Source organism: Lagenorhynchus albirostris, chromosome 19 (genome assembly GCF_949774975.1).
Source record: "Lagenorhynchus albirostris chromosome 19, mLagAlb1.1, whole genome shotgun sequence".
NCBI classification, from domain to species: Eukaryota; Metazoa; Chordata; class Mammalia; order Artiodactyla; family Delphinidae; genus Lagenorhynchus; species Lagenorhynchus albirostris.
The window spans coordinates 11454523-11475416 of NC_083113.1; the positions used below are offsets into that span (position 1 = coordinate 11454523).

General features: G+C 54.4%; 1 protein-coding gene across 3 annotated transcripts in view; it reads right to left on the minus strand.

Annotated features, from left to right (window-relative positions):
• NECTIN2 (nectin cell adhesion molecule 2) overlaps positions 1–20679 on the minus strand; it is a 28763-nt gene extending 8084 nt beyond the window's left edge. For all 3 annotated transcript variants that reach the window (XM_060131028.1, XM_060131029.1, XM_060131030.1), the window contains exons 1-5: positions 20389–20679; positions 8436–8831; positions 5052–5348; positions 3683–3800; positions 2791–2939 (exon numbers count right to left, since the gene is read on the minus strand). In XM_060131028.1, coding sequence (XP_059987011.1) covers positions 2791–2939; positions 3683–3800; positions 5052–5348; positions 8436–8831; positions 20389–20479 — 1051 coding nt within the window. In that variant the 5' untranslated portion in view covers positions 20480–20679. The remainder of the gene's footprint in view (positions 1–2790; positions 2940–3682; positions 3801–5051; positions 5349–8435; positions 8832–20388) is intronic.
• Positions 20680–20894: the final 215 nt, after the last annotated feature.

The window sequence follows — 20894 nt, forward strand, 5'->3', positions numbered from 1 at the left end:
ATGGGGCTCCTGAAGCCCCCAGTCCCGGTTTCCTCTCCCAGCAGGGCCTGAGCTTGTGGGAGGGGAGGGGTCTGGGGGAGGATGGGGGTGGGGCTGGGCAGAGAAGGAAGTCAGGGAGCCCTAAGCGGGGAGGAGTGAGGATGAGGGAGGGGGCGTCCAGGCCCCACAACAGGGATAGACATGGATGCAACTGGCATCTTATCAGATCCCCCGCTTCCCCCACCCCTGCATGCAGGGTGTGACTGGGAGAGACTGGGGCGGGGGGGGGGGGGGGCGGGATGGGGAGGGTCCACTTACACCTGACCCTCCCCTCCCTGCGCCTCTGCACACTAGAGGGGCTGGGACCCAGGCATCTGTTTCTGGATGCTTTCCAAAAAGGGGGGGGTCACGACCTAGCGGGCTGTCAGATCAGTCTGGTGCCTCACAAGCAGCAGTAAAACAAAATAGAACAGAAAAAGTTTACCTCAAGTGTGAAGGGTAAGTAGTATTTTGTGAAGCTTTTTAGGGGGAATGTATTCCTGTACCTGTACCCTGGAGATGGGAAAGACTGCTTTCAGTGAAGTCTGGAGCCCAGTTTTCGCACGTGTCGGAACGTGTGTCTGTTACTGGGGATGATGATTTGGAGATGGTGGGTGAGCGTGTACCTGTCTGTGGGTCAGAAATTCTCTGAAGCAATGTCTAGCCTGTGGCCTTGCCTGTGTTCTCATGTTTTCGCTGGCGCGAACCCCAAACCGAGCGTGCGAGCGTATGCGGTTCTGAGTGCGCGTGGGGACGTGAGGCGTCTCTGAGACCCTCTGACGTGACCCTGTCAAGAGCTGTGAGTGAATCTCCTCTCCGGGCAAGGCCACCTGTTGGCACACTCACTGCCCGTGATGATTTCTAGGGTGCTCAGAGGGTGTCCCCATGTTTGTTGGCGTCCATCCGTAGGTGCACGTCTTTGCCATGAAGCTTTTGACTGTCTGCGGGTCTGTGGGTACCACTGGGAGAGTCTCTGGGGGTGTGATTCTCTGCGCATTACCCGCAGCCCGCAACTGCCCAGGTTCCCGATGGGGCTCTGAGTATGTGTGTTTCACTTGGTGAATATCACTCGAGGCTGAACTCTGAACCCAGCGTGTTCGCTTTGGGGTTTCCAGTGGTGGATATCGCTGGGGTTTCTGGGTGTTTCGGGGGCATGTCCATGCTTTCGTGGCTCTGTCTTCCTCCGATGGCCCTCAAGTGTGATCCCGCCTGTGTTCTGCAGGCTCCACCCCACAGAGGTGCCTAGTGACCCAGTGCGGGTGGGGAGACCAGTTTCTCTGGTGAGTTTCTGGGATAGAGGTTCAGGGGGTGTATTTCCAGTTGGGCACCTCGCTGGGTGGGTGGAGCTGACCCTCCTCCAGCTGTTCCTTTGAGGGCAGGGACTGAGACTGGGTCACCATTGTACTCCCCACATAGAGGAGACTGCCTGGCCAACAGGAAGACTCAGCAAATACTTGTCAGATGACGGTTTGTTGAAAGAGAATCTCCACAATGGGGTTTTTGGAGTTTCCGAGGGTGTGCACTTGAGAACGTCTTCGAGTTACCTTCTCAGCATCTGTGTGTGAGCGCCGATGTTTCCGCGCGTGGAATTGTTGCTGTCCGCGGTTCTTTTGGCTTCTAGCATGTTTGCGTGATGGTGTCTGCCTCCAGGTGTGTGTGTTTGTGCACCTGACCGTGTCAGATGCGCTGAAGGTGGGCCAACAGTCTTTCTGGGTGTGTGGTCTGTGACACTATTTCTCAGTAGCTACGTCATATCTCCCCGGCGAGTGTCTGAATTCCTCAAGAGGGATCCGTTTTCACTTGGGTGTCTTTCCGGGTGTGCGTGTGCGTGTGTGTGTGTTGATCATCTCAGTAAGGGGCCTGCTTCCGTCTGTCTCCAGGTGTGGGTGTGTCTGTCTTCACACCGATGCCTATGAGTTTGTCTTTGGTTGTGTTTCTGAGGGGGCCCTCCTCCCCCACCCACTGAGGCCCCCTGCCTCCCTCTAAGCCTCCTGGGCTACAGTTGTGATTGCGACCCCACTTCATCAGCCCGAACCTGGCTAATTTTACTTATTAGTCTCTCCCAGCTAAGTCTTGGGTCCTATCTGTGTTTTGAGTTCCCATTGTGGAGACTCAGAGAACTATTGACCCATAGACACATCAGCCACCATTTCCAAAATACCACCTCCAGGGAATTCCCTGGCAGTCCAGTGGTTAGGACTCCACACTTTCATTGCCGTGGGTTCGATCCCTGGTCGGGGAACTAAGATCCCGCAAGCCAAGTGGTAGGCCAAAAAAATCCAAAAACCAAAGCAAAGCAAAACAAACCCAAAATACCACCTCTAGAAACACAAACATCCCAACACACACTCAAACAGGTTTCTGGGTCATACTGACCAGCCCTCACTGTAAGAAGTCCATTGTTCCCCAGTGTTTGTCTAGCTGCCCTCCCATGACTGTTAGTTGTGCAATTCTGTGGGCGTGTCTCACTGGCTGGAGGCCAGGCCAATGTCCCTGGAACTCTCCCTGAAGGCCCTTCCCAGGCCTCTACTTTCTAGGAAGACCCCAGCTCAGGTCTCAACGTCCTAACTCCTCTGTCAGCACCTACCCTGTCACCCCAATCCAGATCCCACCTGGGGGCAAGCCACACCGTCCCCCTCCCATCATTGAGGCGGGTCTGAATTCTCCCCAAGTCGGCGGCGCAACCTCCTCCAGTGCAGCCCAAGGACCCAGAAGGGAGGAACACTTGGGGAGCAGACCCAGGCGTACACACCATCCCCAAGACCCGCTTACCTCGAACTAGGACCACCTGCTCGGCGTGGCCCGTGCCCACGGCGTTGGTGACGGTGCAGATGAAGGTGGTGTTGAAGAGCCGGTCCACCGAGTGGACGATCAGCTTGGGGCCCTGGGCTACTGCTGAGGCTGGGAAGACGCCTGAAGTCCTGGGGGGTTTGGGGGTCACATGAGAAGGACAGCATGGTCCACGGGGAGTACAGGTCACACAGCCCTCAGGAGCCAAGCTCTACGGACCTGAAACTTACTCCTTCACACCCCAAACTGCGAGTCCCTCTTTCTGGAGGAATCACGGTTTCAGGCCGCTGGAGCTCCTCTCTCACAGCACAGTAGTCCGGGCCCCCAGCCCCTCCTCCCTCAGCCCCAGGATCCAGGCCCCCGGCCCCTCCCCCCTCAGACCCAGGATCCAGACCGCGGCCCCTCCCCCCTCAGACCCAGGATCCAGACCGCGGCCCCTCCCCCCTCAGACCCAGGATCCAGGCCCCAGCCCCTCCTCCCCTCAGACCCAGGATCCAGGCCCCCAGCCCCTCCTCCCTCAGCCCCAGGATCCAGACCCCCGGCCCCTCCCCCCTCAGACCCAGGATCCAGACCGCGGCCCCTCCTCCCTCAGACCCAGGATCCAGGCCCCAGCCCCTCCTCCCCTCAGACCCAGGATCCAGGCCCCCAGCCCCTCCTCCCTCAGCCCCAGGATCCAGACTCCTGGCCCCTCCCCCTTCAGCCCCAGGATCCAGACCTCGGCCCCTCCCCCCTCAGCCCCAGGATCCAGACCCCCGGCCCCTCCTCCCTCAGCCCCAGGATCCAGGCCCCCCGGCCCCTCCCCCCTCAGACCCAGGATCCAGACCCCGGCCCCTCCCCCCTCAGACCCAGGAGTCTGGGTCCAAACAGGACTCACGTGCTCCAGTCGTAGCCTGTGGGCTCTGGCTTGCTGCGGACGTCACAGTTCAGGGAGGCCTCACTACGGCCGACATACCAGTTGTCATCATAGCCAGATATGGAGACCTCAGGGGGGTCTGGAGGAAATGGGGGGACTGGCTCAGTGACAGGGAGAATCCCAAAGGGGGTGATAGGTGAGCAGATAGATAAGAATCCTAAAGAAATGGGCTGGCAGGAGGTGGACCCATGGAAAATGCCTGGGGCAAATCAACCCGGGCTGTATAGACACTGTCCAGGGACACGGCTGAGGGTCATTTTGAGGAAGTTACTGTTCCGTGCAGGCAGCGCCCGAGGCAGCCACTCTAGATAACGTGTGTCATTTCTGACATGCCCAGAGTGGGTAAGGGAGTTAGTTTAACTGAAGGCACTGTCTGGGGAACTAGTATAGAAAATGCTGAGCTGGGGTATGGGGTGTGACTGGACAGCGGCTGGAAAAGCTGCTAAAGTGACTGTTTGGCAGGGTCTGTGGGAAGAGTGCCAGGGGGAGCCTCTCTGGGTAATATCAGGCAGTGTCGGTGTAAGCAGTTTGGGGAAGAGCTAGCGCAGAACATGTCAGAAGGGGTTGATATTGACAGCGTACAGCGGGGAATTCCTTGGCGGTCCAGTGGTTAGGACAGGGCTCTTTCACTGCCGTGGTCCCGGGTTTAATCCACAGAGTGGCCAAAAAACAACAACAACAAAACACATACTTTGTTGATAGGGTCCAGAGGGGCCAATGTGATTACACTGGGGGGCAGAAGTAGGAGAGTCAGTATAGACAGTGTCCAGGGAACCAATTTAGACAGTATGAATGGGGGTGTGTATGTAGACAATATTGGGTTGGGTAGTGTAGACAGAGTAGTGGATATAGACAGTGAGGGAGCAGTGTCAACTGGGGTCCATGAGAGCCAGAAGATTGCTGGGTGCAGTTGTGTGCTGGTAAACTGGCTCTCTGAAAAGGGAGGGGAAAAAAAAATAGAATAGCCCTGATCTGAGGTGTTTGCCAATTTCCTTGGTGTAAATACTCCACACGGCTGATTGAAGCTACCGGTAAGACTTCACTGGATGTGGAATCGGGAAGAAATGTATAATACCGACCCTTGCAAACCCGTTCTGATTTACCATTGACTGTGGCAGCAAGGTGAGAGCCTCGTGAAGCCAGTATAGACAATGAGGGGACAGTGTGCAGATGTTGTCCCGGGGAGCCAGTGTAGACAATGGGCAGGAAGGCAGTGCAGAATCTGACCCAGAATGCCAATGTAGACAACACTCAGGGATAATGTATACGGTGCCTTAGAGAAGCCGGTGTAGACTGTATTGGGGGTGTGGTCATATCCTGATGCACTCACAGCGCACAGAGAGGGTCACAGGCAGCAGAACTGGCTCCTCAAAGCTCTCGTGCTCCACTTTGCAGGTGATCTTGACACCATCTGCTTGGCCCAAGGGTACCAAGGTGAAGCGGCTGGTGACGGTGACTGTACCAGGCAGGGGTCCTGACACCTGGCTCTCTCTGGCCTCCCCATCCAAGGGTGAGAGCCAGGAGACTCGGGCAGGTGGCCGGCCGCCCGTGGAGACACAGCGGGCCACGGGTACAGGATCCAGACTGAGTGTGACTTCTTGTGTTTCGGCATGGTTCTGGGGCTGGGCTGGGGAGAGGAACAGAGGGCAGCGTGGGTCACTCCACACCTAGAGTCATTCAACAAACACCTCAGCAGCAGTGGAGCTGAGCAGTTAAGCCCCAGCTGCCTGGGTTCAATTCCCAGCTTTGCTGCTTTGCTGCTGCATGGCTTTGGGCAAGTCATTTCCCAACTCTGTACCTCAGCTTCCTCTTTTGTAAAGTGGGGATAATCATAGTACCCACCACGTAGGATTGTTGTACAGATTAAATAAATTGATATGTAAAGCACTTTGGACGGTACTTGACACTCACTGTGCTACCTAAGTATTAGCCATTATATTTTCTGTTCTGCTCTGCTAGAAAAACAGACAATGTCCACAAGTCTGGAAGAGGCCGAGATTTTAAAAGGAAAGCCAAAGCAGAATAATGAGGTTCAAAGGTCCAGCTGAAAAGCCCTCCAACTTCTTTTCCTTTAATCACCATTAGATTGTGGTGCCAGAAGTGGGATAAAGGCAATGGAGCTTCCCAAAGCTGGAAATTTTTTGCCCTTTTCACTCATCCTCCTGGAAAACATGGAAAAATATTAGGCAGGGTAAACCTCCATGAGGAATAATAATGACAACCCACAGTTACTAATGTGTGCCCATAACCAGACACCTGAGTTCTGACACCTGAGTTCTCCACCAGGTGGAGAGATCCAGGAAGCATCTCTAGCTGCCTCCTGGATCTCTCCACCTGGATACGTCCTGAGCTTCTCAACGTGGTACTGCCTTCCTCTCCTTTCCTATCCTTCCTGCATTCTCTCCTGACCGCCAAAGTCTGACGGGCCTGCTCACATCCTCCCTGATCACCCTCCCATCAGTCCTATGACAGCTCCAGGCACACCCACCCCATCCCTGCTCCCACCCACTGCAGGGTCTTAGCGACTTGCACTGCCTGGAGTGCTCTGGCCTCCCTTCTCCTTGTCTTGTTCTTCCTCCTCTTCCAGATCCCAGCCTCACTTCCTCAAGGAAACTTCCCTGACATCTGACTCCCGAAGAAAGCGGAGGCTTCACTGTTCTGTTCTGCACCTTTGTAGGCACCTGGTGCATGGTAGGCGCTCTCTATGCATCTCTTGAATAGAACAAATGATTGCAGTAGAGAGACCTTTGTGAGGGATGAGCGGGGAGAACAGCTGTGCTTTTTGTGAAACAACTGTGGTTTTGGGGCACCTTGGGAAGGGAAGTGTGTACTGAGGGACAGTACACGGTACACTTCCCCAACTCTCTGGGGCTGAGGGGGGGGGACTTAAGTGTCCAGAGTGACGTGGCTTCTGTGGAGTTGCCGGGGGACGATGGGATCCCAGGGGATTGCCTAGATTTAGCAAGAAATAGCATCTTCAAAAAGACGCCTTCCCTGAGTCTTCCCCATTTCGCTAAGTGGTTGTGCGGGTCACCTTCCTGCTGGACCAGAGGGCTGGGAGTTCTTGATTCTCCTCCTCCCTTAATTCACGGACAAGCACCTTCTATCTCTTAAAAGTGTGATTATTTCCACTTCTCTTTTTATTCCCCTCCCCTCCCCTCCTGCTTCTTCCCCCTTCCAAGCCAATTCCTCCTCTCACCTGGTCTCCTTGCTTCCCTCTACCTTTGTCTACCCTTCTGATGGCCCACACACAGCAGCCAGTCATTTTTTTAAAGCAATTTCAAAAGCCTTGTCGGGGTGCTCTTATGATTTGAAACCCTCTGATGGCTCCAAATAATATTTCAGATAAAGGGGATTCCCGGTGGTCCAGTGGTTAGGACTCCAAGCTTTCACTGCCGAAGGTGGGGGTTCAATCCCTGGTCGGGGAACTAAGATCCTGGAAGCTGAGCGGCGTAGCAGAAAAAAAAAAAAAAAATTCAGATGAAGTCGAGCCACCTGGCCTCTGTCTACGAGGCCCATGCAATCGTCATGACCCTGTCTGTTTTCTTGCCTTGTTGAGGGTCACTCAAGCCCTTGCCACCAACCCCACCAGCCTCCTCTCTAGGACATGCCAAGCTGGCTCTCATGTCCCAGCGTGTGCGTAGGCTGTTCCCTCTGCTTGTGCCTTCATCCCTCTGCCCGTGGACGTGTCCCTGGGGGTGGCTCCTGTCCACACTTCGGGACTCGACGAAGAGGCTTTTGCTGACCATTCTATGTAAATGAGTCCACTGGGGCCCTCACTCTGAGTATTGCAACATCCTGGTGTTTCCTTTGTTTGCCAAATTGATTGTTCTCTGGCTTTACCTCTAAAATATTCCCATAATCCAATCTCTTCTCATCACCCCCACTGCCTCCATCTTGGTCTAGATGCCATCACCTCCCACCTGGACATATGCCGTCACCTCCTTAGTGGTCTCCCAGCCTCCACCCTCACCAACCACATAGCCAGAAGGAGCCTGTGAAAACCCAAGCCAGATCGCATCCCTCTTCTGTTCAGAATTTCCTGTAGCTCTTGTTCTCTCAAGGCAAAAGCCAAAATCTTCACATGGTCCGTGAGGCTGTGATCTGTGCTCCCCCATCACCTCCTTGACCTTGTCTCCTTCTACTTTCCTCCATTCATGCATCTCCAGCCACACTGACTTCCCTGCTCTTCCCCAGGTGTGCCCTGCCTCAGGGCCTTTGCACTTGCTATTCCCACTGCCTGAAACCCTCTTCCTAGACCTGCAGGGCTCCTTCACCTCCTAGTTTGGGTTATGGGTTAGCACCAGACCACCCTCGCTTACAATTGTAACCTGCTCCCTTCCAACTTCTGAAGCACCTATAACCACCTGACTCACTCTTATTTTTCTTATGGATTTTATCTACTCCTTTGTTTGGAGTATAAGCTCCAGGAGGGCAGGGAGTGCTGTCTTCCTCACTGCTTTATCCCTAGAGCCTAGCATAGTGCCTGGCACAGAGTAGGTACTCAATTTGCTGAACACATGTTGCCGGCTGTCTCTCCAACTTGCAGAACAGCGTGTGGCAAACAGTAGATGCTTCAGCTGCCCATTGGCTGAAGATCACGGACAAGGTCGATATCACAGCTAAAGAGGAGAAACAGACCGCTGAGGGGCTCTCGTGCATTGCATCCCCGACCCTCCCACTTCGTTGCAGCCCTGCCCCCCACCCTGCTCACCTATGACTCTGAGCCAGGTCACTCCCCGACTGGTGCCCCGGGGGAAGGTGGCAAACTCGCAGGTGTAGTTGCCCTCGTCCTCCACCGTCAGCCCCCGGAGGGCCAGTGTGGCGTCCCGCACCTCCAGCTCTGTGCCTTGCCCGGCCCCGGTGCTCTGCCCGGCATTGACGAAGGACAGCCGCTCCTTGCCAGGCTTCGGGCTGGGGAAGCTGGGACCATACTGGGGGTGGAAGATAGCCACGTTCTGGTTACCCTCAGGCGCGTCCAGGCGCAGCCACGTCACCTGTGACACTCGGATTTCAGGCGCTGGGGGCAGCAGGTGGCACGGCAACTCTACGGTGTCCCCCAGCTGGCCCCGCACCTCGGCTGCAGCCCGAACTCGCACATCCTGGGCTCCTGCGGAGAGAGGAGAGAGAGAGGTCGGGTCAGTGAAGGACCCAGACACCTCCGGGCCAGGCCGGGCCATCACTGAGGGGCCGCCCCCTGAAATGCAGACCCGCAATGCAATGCAGGAATCTTTATGAAATCCCAATTCCCAAAAGGCCAGCCAGAAAGAGTTTGAGGAAAACTAGGGACATTTGTGTCCAGGCTAGATGACATATGATTATGGAATTACCATTCATGATCTTAGGTGTGATGATTAAATTGTGGTTATGTAGTATTCCTTTAAAATTAAAAAAAAAGTTTTTAATTTAATTTAATTTTATGCCGCGCCGCATAGCTTGCCGTATCTTATTTCCCCCACCAGGGATTGAACCCAGGCCATGGCAGTGAAAGCCTGGAGTCCTAACCACTGGACCGCCAGGGAATTCCCTATTTTATTTTTATTTTATTGAAGTATAGTTGATTTACAATGTGTTAGTTTCAGGTGTACAGCACAGTGATTCAGTTTATATATATCTCTCAATACATATATGTGTATTGTATATTCTTTTTCAGATTCTTTTCCTTTATAGGTTTTACAAAATATTGAGTATAGTTCCCTGTGCTATACAATAGGTCCTTGCTGGTTATCTATTTTATGTAGTATTCCTTTTACTTAGAAGATAAATGGCGGATGGGACTTCCCTGGCGGTCCAGTGGTTAGGACTCTGCGATCTCACTGCCGAGGGCCTGGGTTCAGTCCCTAGTCTGGGAACTAAGATCCCACAAGCTGCGCGGAGAAGAAGGAGAAGGAGAAGGAGAAGGAGAAGGAGAAGGAGAAGGAGATGATAAGGGGTGGAAATGTCATATCTGTAAGGTACTCTCAAATGGTTCATCAAAAACAACAACAACAAAAACGATAAAGTCACGAAGTCAAACGTGGCAAAATGTGACCCTTTGTCAAGTCTAGGGGCAGAGGATGAGGGAGGCTGCTGGGTCATTCTTCCAACTTACACGTGTGTTCGAAACTTTTCATTATCAAATGTTTGGAGGGAAAAAAGAATCCTCCAAAAATAACAAAAACCTGAATCTATCCCAAAAGAAATTAAAAAAAAATTCAAAGTGTGAGGACAGTTTTCATTTTTTTTCCTACCTAGGAATAATACTTTCTCTCACCTTTCTATAAAACCTACAGCCCTCTGTGCCTTTTTTTTTTTTTTAATTTTTATTTATTTTTTGGCTGCGTTGGGTCTTCACTGATGCATGCGGGCTTCTCATTGCTGCGGCTTCTCTTGTTGCAGAGCACGGGCTCTAGGCGCGCGGGGCTTCAGTAGTTGCAGCACGCGGGCTCAGTAGTTGCTGTGCCTATTTTTTTGAAAACAGCCTTGCTGAGATATAATTCCCACTCTCCCATTAAAAATGTACAATTCAGGGCTTCCCTGGTGGCGCAGTGGTTGAGAGTCCGCCTGCCGATGCAGGGGACACGGGTTCATGCCCCGGTCCGGGAAGATCCCACATGCCGCGGAGCGGCTGGGTCCGTGAGCCATGGCCGCTGAGCCTGCGCGTCCGGAGCCTGTGCTCCGCAACGGGAGAGGCCACAACAGTGAGAGGCCCGCGTACCGCTAAAAAAAAAAAAAGAAAAAGGAAAGAAAAGAAAAAATGTACAATTCAGGGACTTCCCTAGTGGTCCAGTGGGTAAGACTCCGTGCTCCTAATGCAGGGGGCCTGGGTTTGATCCCTGGTCAGGGAACTAGATCCTGCACGCATGCCGCAACTAAGAGTTCACATGCTGCAACTAAGTCCGCGTGCCGCAGCTAAGACCTGGCACAACCAAAATAAGTATGTAAATAAATAAATGTCTATATCTTATGTATTTTTTTTTAAAGTTAGACTAATAAATAAATAAAGTACGATTCAATGGCTTTTCATATATTCACAAGAGTTGTGCAACCATCGCCAAAATCAAGTTTAGGACATTTTTAAAATCCCCCAAAGAAATCCCTGTACCCATTAAACAGTCCCTCCCCTTCCCCCTTCTCCCACCCCCTAGCAATCACTAGTCTATTTTCTGTCTCTGTAGATTCTCTTCTTGTGGACATTTTGCATAAATCAAATCATACAACATGTGGCCTTTTGTGTCTGGTTTCTTTCACTTGGCATAATGTCTTCAAGGTGCACCCACGCTGTAACATGGGTCAGTGCCTTGTTCCTTTTTATGGCTCAGTAATATTCCATTGTATGCATTGACCACATTGTGTTTATCCGTTCATCAGTTCATGGACATTTGAGTTGTTTTCACCTTTTGGCAATTATGAATAAAGCTGCTGTGAGCATTTGCGTACCAGTTTTTGTCTGAACGTATGGCTTTTATTTCCCAGCTTATCTTTTGTTTTCTGATTGTTAATAAAAACTGGAATAAAGGGGACTTCCCTGGTGGTCCAGTGGTTAAGACTCTGCGCCTCCACTGCAGGGGGTACGGGTTCGATTCCTGGTCAGGGAACTAAGATCCCGCATGCCACGCGGCGTGACCAAAAAAAAAAATCTGGGGCTTCCTTGGTGGTGCAGTGGTTGGGAATCCGTCTGCCGACGCAGGGGACACGGGTTCGAGCCCTGGTCCGGGAAGATCCCACATGCCACGGAGCAACTAAGCCCGTGCGCCACAACTGCTCAACCTGCGCTCTGGAGCCCGTGAGCCACAACTACTGAAGCCCGTGCACCTGGAGCCCGTGCTCCGCAACAAGAGAAGCCAACGCAATGAGAAGCCCACGCACAGCAACTAGAAAAAGCCCGCACACAGCAACGAAGACCCAGCGCAGCCAAAAATAAATAATAAAAAAAATAAAAACCAGAATAAAGATGAATGTTTCTCTGCTGTGTAAGGCAGTACAGCATGGTGACTGAGGGCAGAGTACCTGGGTTTGAATCCTGGCTCGGCAACTTACTGACTGTGTGACATTGGGCAAGTCATTTAACCTCTCTGTGCCTCAGTTTCCTCGGCTGTAAAAGGAGGGTAATAATGGTGCCCATCTCCTAGGGATTGCCGTTTAAGGATTAAAGGATGTTTGTAGAGTACTTGGCACACAGGGTCGCCGGAAACACAAGATCAGTGCTTGGTAAATAAACATAGCCAGGTAAGTGTAATTACAAGTAGCCCTCGACACCCAGCCTCAAGGCAAGGCCCATGCCCAGCTGTCTCCAGATGTGAGGGGAGGAGTGTGTGCCACCGCTGGCCTCACACAGGAACCCAGGGAAAATTAACAGGGGCCCCTAGTGAGAGGGTCCCCAGCAGAAGGCAGCCCCTTGGGCAGGACCCGTCCCAAGCACTTCTCAAAACAAGGCATCAGTGAAGGCCATTGTGTGACACAGACGTCATCTCGTGGAAGCCCCACGTACATCTTGCAACTCAAACCCAAGGGTGCCACCTTGGAAGATGGGCTCCTCCTCTGCGGCGGGACCAAACTGCAGAGTGTCATGTGTGGGCCCCCGGAGCAGCTGGCTGGGGGCTTCCTGCTGGCTCTGTCCCTTTCCAGGTGGGGACCTTGTTTCGAGCCTAATTTCCTCCATCTGTGAAATGGGGATGTTTAAGCAGCCTGCAGGGTCCCTTGTGACAATTCTGTTACAATGATTTTCTCCTGTAAGATCCTCAAAGGGCTGGCAGGGCGGGGGAGTCGAGCAGAGGCGGCCAGCCATCCGCTGCAGGCCAAATCCGGCTCTCCCACATAGTTACTTTTGGCCCACATAACATTGTTCCAGAAGTGAATTAGCACCACAGAAGGGTCTGGAGATTAAAGGTCGAATCCAGACAAAAATCAGGATATGAGGCTCTGGTGGCAACAGTTAGGCGGAGCTGAGGAAGGGCCACCCCCTTCCCTCAAGGTGCCAGGAACCCACATGGCCCCCAAAGGCACTGAGTATGGGACAAGGGTTCCCAAAGGCTATGCCCCTTTCTAGCTGGGTGAGGAGGGAAGGGCACTCCGTCAGGGAAAAACCCAGGCCAGTGTGAGCTGCAGAAGCAAAGTAGGGCAGGGCCAAGGGCTTAAGTTTTCTTCTTGAGGTAAGTGGGAGCCATTAAGGGTTCTTCACTTGGAGAAGGACTTGACTAAAGTGAAGATTTATTTTATTTATTTATTTATTTATTTATTAAGCTTATTTTATATTTATTTTTGGCTGCATTGGGTCTTTGTTGCTGCGCACGGGCTTTCTCTAGTTGTGGCGAGAGGAGGCTACTCTTTGTTGTGGTGCATGGGCTTCTCATTGCGGTGGCTTCTCTTATTGCGGAGCACTGGCTCTAGGCGCGCGGGCTTCAGTAGTTGCAGCACATGGGCTCAGTAGTTGTGGCGCACGGGCTTAGTTGCTCCACGGCATGTGGGATCTTCCCGGACCAGGGCTTGAACCTGTGTCCCCTGCATTGGCAGGCGGATTCTTAACCACTGCACCACCAGGGAAGTCCCTAAAGCGAAGATTTAGAACTTCAAGGGCATGAATGGTAGGAACCTTCCCACCAGTTATTCTTTCCCAGACTATGCCAACCAGTGGGCAAAAAACAGTGACTCAACCTGCAGGCCCTGGGTGCTAGAGGGTCAGCCCCTGAGGACAGGGATTTGCCTGTCTTGTTTCCTACTGTATCCCCAGAGCCTACACCAGGGCCTGGTTATAGTAGGTGCTCAATCAATACTGTTAAGAAAAAAAACCTGTTGAATAAATATCAAACTCTGTTCTGGGGGCAGGTACCACAGATGTGTCAGGACAAATCACTTGCTTGTCCTCTAGGAGCTTACATTCAGGAGGGGAGACAGACATTGTACAGACAGTGATCACCAAGCACTTCGCTGGAAAAACTGAAGGGGTGGGGCTGGGGGGGAGGGGGAGAACCTAGAGCAGGGGCCTGACCCAGCCGAGGGGAGAGGCAGGAGAGCTTCCTGGAGGAGGAGACCCTTGCCAAGGGAAGCCAAGCTATAGCCCACAGAGCCCCACACCCCTCTTTGGGTCACTGGGTCCCTTCTGGGACTCAGATTTCCTGTCCTAAGGAAGTCACTGTGGCTGCAAGATACCTCTCTTCTTCTGGGGAGTTCTCTGGCGGTCTAGTGGTTAGGACTCGGCACTTTCACTGCTGTGACCTGGGTTCAATCCGCTCTTCTGAGGGAGGCTGCCTTCCTGCATCTAGAGTGGCCCTGGCTGCTTCAGAGGATTAAAAAAAAAACACCCACTTTTAGGAATTCCCTGGCGGTCCAGTGGCTAGGACTCTGTGCTTTCACTGCGGAGGGCGCAGGTTCAGTCCCTGGTTGGCAAGCCAAGTGGTGCAGCCGAAATAAATAAATAAATAAAAATTAAATTAAAAAAAACCACGTTTAGCTTCTTGTGGGGCAAGGTTCTCAGCAAGTTCTTTCATCACCAGTACTCTGTCCCCGATGGCCACACAGCCCTCCTCTCTCCAACTAGCTGGCCCTCGTTCCCTCACCCTGCACCTCACTTTCTCTCCATCTCACACAGCAGAGTTTCATGACCTTCTTGGCTCTCTGAGAGCAGGAATTCTTTGCCTGGCTTTGCTCACCCTCAGTATCTGCAACAGAGACCGGCTTCTAGTAGATGCTTAATATTTGCAGAATGAATGAGGTTCTAAAATCCCATGGCTTGGACTTCCCTGGTGGTCCAGTGGGTAAGACTCAGCGCCAATGCAGGGGGCTGGGGTTCGATCCCTGGTTGGGGAACTAGATCCTGCAATGCATGCCCCAAAACTAAGATCCCACATGCTGCAAAAAAGACCCGGTGCAGCAAAAAAAAAAAAAAAAAAAAAAAAAAAAAAAAAAAAAATCCCACGGCTCTACAATCCCTATTCTAAGTGTCTCATTCTGAATGAATGAATAGGATGGTTCAGCCCCTGTGGGGTTAATGGCCCATTTATTAGGTATTTCCACCTCAGTAAAAGGTTCAGGATGGAAGCTTTGGAGTCATCCCTGACTCCTCTCTTTCTCTCACCATCGCCCCCCACTCCGCGCCACCCATGCAATCCATCGGGAAATCCTGTCGGCTCCATCTTCAAAATATATCTGCAAAGCGGACCAGGTCTGATCCCTGCATTGCCTGTATCCTGGTCTAAGCCAGTGGCATCTCTCCCCTGGGTCATCCCCCCAGGGAGGGTTGCCGTTGCCCCTGAAGTCTGTTCCCACACACTGCCAGAGAAGCTACAGCAGATCAGGTCCCTGCTGTGGCTCTCTCCTCACTCAGAGAAAAGCTCAAGTCTTTACAGCGGCCCACAAGGCCCTGCGTGACCTGTGCTCATCCTCTTTCTGACCTCATCTCTCACCCTCTCCCCTTGGTTCACCCTGCTCCAGACACACCATCCTCCTCGCTGTTCCTCAGACATGCCAGGCAAGTCCCACCTCCGGGCCTTTGCACTTGCTTTTCTCTCATCCTGGAACACTTCCCTTTCCCTCCCTCCCTTCGGATCTTTGCTCTGGGGCGTTCCCTGACCACCTTAATGATGAGAACAGGAACTCCATTGACCCTGCTTCAATTTCCTCATAGCAGCTGATGTCTCTTCCCCACTAGAACATCAGTGCCGGGGGCAGGGATCTTTGTCTGTCTTGCTCACTGCTGTATCCCCAGAGCCTAGAACAGTGCCTGGCACACTGTAAGAGCTCGATAAAGGTGAAGATGAGGAATCAGCAGTGCACTAGATCATACAGGCTGAGGCTGACTTAGAGTTTGGGCTTTTTCTTGGGGGCACTGGGGAGCCACAGAGAGTTATAGGCAGGTGGAGGGACAGGGTTTGGTTTGTGCTTTAGAAAAATCCCTCAGAATGGAGTGGGTCGGGCTTCAGGGGTCAGGGTTGTGGGGATGGAGGATGAACCAGATTGGAAACACATTCAGAAGTTGGAATGGTTGGGACACAGAAGCTGACTGGCTGTGGGGGTGAGGGGGACGGGGTTAGTGTGGGCTGATGCCCAGATGTTTTGCATTTCAGGCAGAAGCAGGAGAAATGATGCCAGGAGGAAGGCTGGCCTGGAGTTCGGACCCTAGTGTCCAGCACGCTGCTGGGCAGGTGATTGTGCCCTGACCTTGGCCAGGACGTGACCAGCACCACAGCAGGGGAGACTGTGGCCATGGGAACATCGCCCTCCCTCAGCTTCCCTTGGCCAGCCAGGCTGGTGACAGCTTCATGAGGTGTCAGCTGGGTCCCCAGACACACTTCCTCTGCCTGGGCCGTGGGATGCAGGCTTCCTATGGTGGCAGAGTCGGGGCTGCCCAGGGCGTTGTGTGAGCCCAGGGGAAACATCTGGGGACGTGCAGAGACTTATAGCCTGAGACCCTGAGATCTGGGGAAGGGAAATCAAGGCAGAGAGGAAGGGGCTGGGGGCCCGGACTCCTGGGTCCCTTCCTGGCTGGCTCCTCCAGGCTTGTCTCACGCCCTCCAGACCAATAACACATCATGACCTGCCCTCTCACCATGGGGTGCAGCAGACTCCAGCAGGTCCTTGAAGGCCAGCGTGCTTGGAGCGCTGGCCTCAGCTGCTGCCTCAGCTACCTTGCCAATTAATTGACTGCATTAATCACAGTGCCCACCCTCACAGCAGACATCCAGGAGCCGGTCTGAGGAGGGCGTGCGCAGCGGTAGCCGGGATATGGGGCTGTCTGTCTGGGCCTGCATTTCGGCACCTCCCTCCCCCAGCCCACCTCTCTGATCGTGGTCATCACTCACCTCGGGGGACCCCTTCCCTCCCTGGTCTGAGATTTCCCTGCCTTTCTGCAGGGGCTTGACCCCCCTGAAGCTTTCCCCTGTGGGGTCTGATACTTCTGGGGGTGAATCTCTTCCTGGTCAAGCCCCTCAGACAGAACCCCACTCCCACCAATCTGCCCAGCGTAGAGTTTACACCAAAACATCTCTGTCTCTGAGACTCTGGCCTCCTCCTCCTGCAGGTCCTGTCTCTTTGATCTCTTGTGTCTCTGTCTCTGATTCTTAGGGTTCCGAGTCTGCCCCCCGCTGTGTCTCCCAGGAGTCCCTGGTCTCTGCTCTCTGTGTGTGTCTGTCTGTCTGTCTTTCTCTCTAACTGCTTTATTGGGATACAATTCCCATACCATACGATTCCCCCTTTTTTTTTTTTTTTTTTTTTTTTTTTTTTGCGGTACGCGGACCTCTCACTGTTGTGGCCTCTCCCGTTGCTGAGCACAGGCTCTGGACGCGCAGGCTCAGCGGCCGTGGCTCACGGGCCCAGAGGCATGTGGGATCCTCCCGGATCGGGGCACGAACCCATGTCTCCTGCATCGGCAGGCAGACTCTCAACCACTGCGCCACCAGGGAAGCCCGATTCCCCCTTTTAAAGTGACCAGCTTGGGACTTCCCTGGTGGCACAGTGGTTAAGAATCTGCCTGCCAATGCTGAGGACACGGGTTCGAGCCCTGGTCCGGGAAGATCTCACATGCCGCGGAGCAACTAAGCCCAGGCACCACAACTACTGAGCCTGTGCTCTAGAGCCCGCAAGCCACAACTACTGAGTCCGAGTGCCACAGCTACTGAAGCCCGTGTGCCTAGAGCCTGTGCTCCGCAACAGGAGAAGCCACCGCAATGAGAAGCCCGTGCACCTCAACAAAGAGTAGCCCCCGCTCACCACAACTAGAGAAAGCCCGCATGCATCAATGAAGACCCAATGCAGCCAAAAATAAATAAATAAATAAATAAAAATAAAGTGTCCAGCTCAATGGCTTTTAGTAAATTCATAGATTTGTGCCTCCATTACCACAATCAATTTCAGATCACTTTCACCAGGCCAAAAAAAATCCTAGCTGTTCTCATCTTCTTTTTCTTCTGTATCTCCAACATCTGAGGTCTGGGTCTCCTAGTCTGTGGAATCTGGCTCCCTGCACCGATTCGTGGGGTCCCTAATCTCTTCAGGTTTCTGGTCTCCATGTCTCAGGGCCGCCGTTTCTCGGTGTCCCTGACCCTCAGCTCTCTCTGCCTCCTGGGTCTCCCCATCTCTGCATGTCTCTCCACACCTGTGACACACTTTCTCTTTGCTGGGCCATCTTACTGGGTCCCCTCTTCTCCTCCCCCTCCTGCTCCATTTCTCAGCATCACCGGGACATTAAAAATGTAACAGCATCCCTGGCGGAGGCGGGGGAGCTGGCCAGAGTGCACAACTCCCTGTCCCTCCCGTGTCCACCACTCCCCGTGGCCCCCACACACTGCTGGCCTTGAGGGTCGCCTGTGCCCCGACCTCCTTGGGTCATGGCATCGCCGTCACTGACTGGCTGGGGTCTTTTGGGCCCCCTGCCTGTCACCAAACGTCTGTCTCTCTCTTTATGCTGTTCCTGCCTTTATCCAGATGTCCTTCCAGCTCCCTTACCCCCCGCTCCCACTCCCACACTGCCCCATCCCTGTGGCTGCATTTCATTCCCCCATCTCTCGGTTCCATTCCTGTATGTGTCTCTGACCCCATCCCTAAATTTGTTTCTGATGCCCTCCCTCTATCGGCTTCTGTCCCCATCCCTTTATCTCCAGCCTCTCCCTGTATCCCTCTCTCCCCTCTCCTCCCCCTAGGATGTGAGCAGACCCACCCTTACTTCTCCCCTGTCCAGTCCCCCTTCCTTAACAAGAAGAGACAGCAGGCGGGCAGTCCCCTGTCGTCCCATCCCCCTCCGCTACCGTGGGGCTGCCTGGCTGACAGGGATGAGCAGTGAAAGCTGGGAGGACTGGGGAGGGCAGCCACAGCAGGAAGCCCAGGTGGTGCACCCTCATTCCGTGGAGGCCAAGGAGGGGGAAGGCAGAGGAGCCAGGGACAGGGAAACAGAGATGGATGGAAAGGGGAGAGAGAGGGCAAGAAAGGAGGAGAGAAAGAGCTTGGAGAGAGATTAGAGAGCCAGAGGAGCAGAGGGAGAGGGTGAGAAATGGAGAGAGGAAGCGGGGAGAGAAAGTGAGGGAAGGAGGGGAGGGAGAGCAGAGAGAAAAGGCACAAGGATGGAGGGTCAGGAAAGGGGAAGACCTCCTCCTCAGGTGCTAAGAGCTTCCCCGCCCCCGCCCCCCCCCCCCCCCCGGGGACCAGTGTGACCTCTAGATTCCTCCAATGGCCCCGCAGGGAAGGAATTATCTCAGTTTTCCAAAGGAGGAAATGGAGGCTCAGAAACACTTTCTGAAGCCCACCAGGCGGGGCAGAGGCAAGAAAGGCTCTGAAGTCTGCAGACTGGCTGTGGACCCTGGGAAAGTGGCTTGCCCTTTCTAAGCCTCTGTTTCCTCATCTGCAAAATGGGAACAGGAACTGGACCTGTCTCCCAGGGTGATCAAGAGCCTTCCGTGAGATCACGCACCGAGTCAATGTGTGGCCCAAGGACGGGTGGATTCTGAGCATTCTCACAGAGGTGGCAGGTTCTGACTTTATCTCCCTATTTCTGACACAGAGAGAGAGGCAGGCGATGGAAGAGTCAGTACAAAGTTCTGGGTCAAAGCTGGGAGACAATTCAGACACATGCTGGGAAAAAAAGACCAGGGGTCCCGCAAGCTCCCTCCGTAGTTTCTGGCAAACCTTTGGGAAACTCCAGTATCCTGAATTTCTAGCTGGGAATAAACAGCCGGGTCACCTGCAAAGGGGCGGGGCCAGAGCCTCCTTCACCTGCTTCCTCCCATCCCCTCCCTCTCCCGGGGCTGCACCCCTCCCCTACGGGAGGTGGGGGAAACGGGAGGCGGGGGGTGGGCCGAGCAGAGGGAGAGACAGCGGATTAGGGCGGCATCTCTTCGCGTCCACCTCCCGCTGCGGCTCCTAGGACAAAGGCGCGACTAGAGGAAAGATAAGGTCCCGAAACCGGGAGTCCGGGACCGGGAGCCAGGAGAGCGCCCGCCCCCGCCTTGCCCTGGCTCGGCGAAAGTGAAACCCGGAAAACTTCCCCAGGGATGCCCCGCCGACGGCTCTCAAGGAAAGGGAAGTGTCCCAGCCGGCGGGACTCGGCCTCCTTAATCTACCTGGGACACAGCCGACCGAGCCTCCAGCTTCCAGACAGGGCCTCCGGCCCTTAATTATATCTATAACCCAAGAGTCAGGGTTTCTGCCCACATTTATGTCTGAATCTCAGGAGACATTCCAATGCCCACAATTAAATCTGGAGCCCAGGAGACAGGGCCTTTTGCCCTCCCCTCCCCCCAATTCTGTCTGGGACCCAGGAGACAGAGCCCCGTGCTCACAGTCTGGAACCCACAAGTTTGAGCCCTTCCTGACCCCAATTCTACCAGGACCCCAGTAGACAGAGCCCCTAGCCTTCATTCTTCCTGGGACCCAAGAGATAGAGCCCTCAGCCCCTAATTTTTCTGGGGCCCGGGAGTCAGAGCCTTTAGCACTCTCGGGCTCGGGGTTGGAGCTCGCAGGCCCTTCCCCAGGTCGCCCGAATTATCACTCTTGGCCCTCTAAGGGACCCAAAGTCCGAGCTCCCCGCCCCTCCCGAGGACCTCGGCATCTGGCTCCCTGCCCTCAATTCTCCCCGGGCCTCAGATTCCCAACTCTGGGTGAAGGAAAGGGGGGTGGTCTCGCCTCATCATCGCCACCCTCCTGCTGGGGGTAGGGAAGGGGATGGGTTCGCGCGCGGCGGGGAGGCGCCTGCGGTCTCTCACCGGTTTCCCGGAGCAGTAGCAGCAGCAATGGCAGTAGAGGCAGCTTCAGCGGCGACAATTTCGACGGCGGGAGGGCTGCGTCCCGGGCCATGGGGGGCCCGGGGAGGGACTGGGCCCGGGCGGGGACCTGCAGGCCACTCTGCGTGCGCCGATCGGTTGGGCAGACGCGCAGGTGCCTGAGTGGCTTCGGCTCCCGGCTGGCTCCCGCCGCGCTCTGCTCTCCCGTCTCTGCTCTCGCGGTCCGGTTCTCCCGGCTCAGCGCCCCCGGCCCCCGGCTTCTTTCTGGCTTCGGACTCGCTGACGTCACAGGACCCACCCCCTTCTTCCCCCGGGCACCGAGCCGCTCTTAGGCTCGGGCCACGCCCCCTCATGCTGGTCTGACCCCGCCCCCTCCTGGGATTCCACTCCCGCCCCGCCCCCCAGCATTCCTCTCCCTCCCTGTCGTAGGATTCTACCTACACCCGCTGCTCCTCAGGATTCTCTGTCCGCCCCTCCCAGGTTTCTTT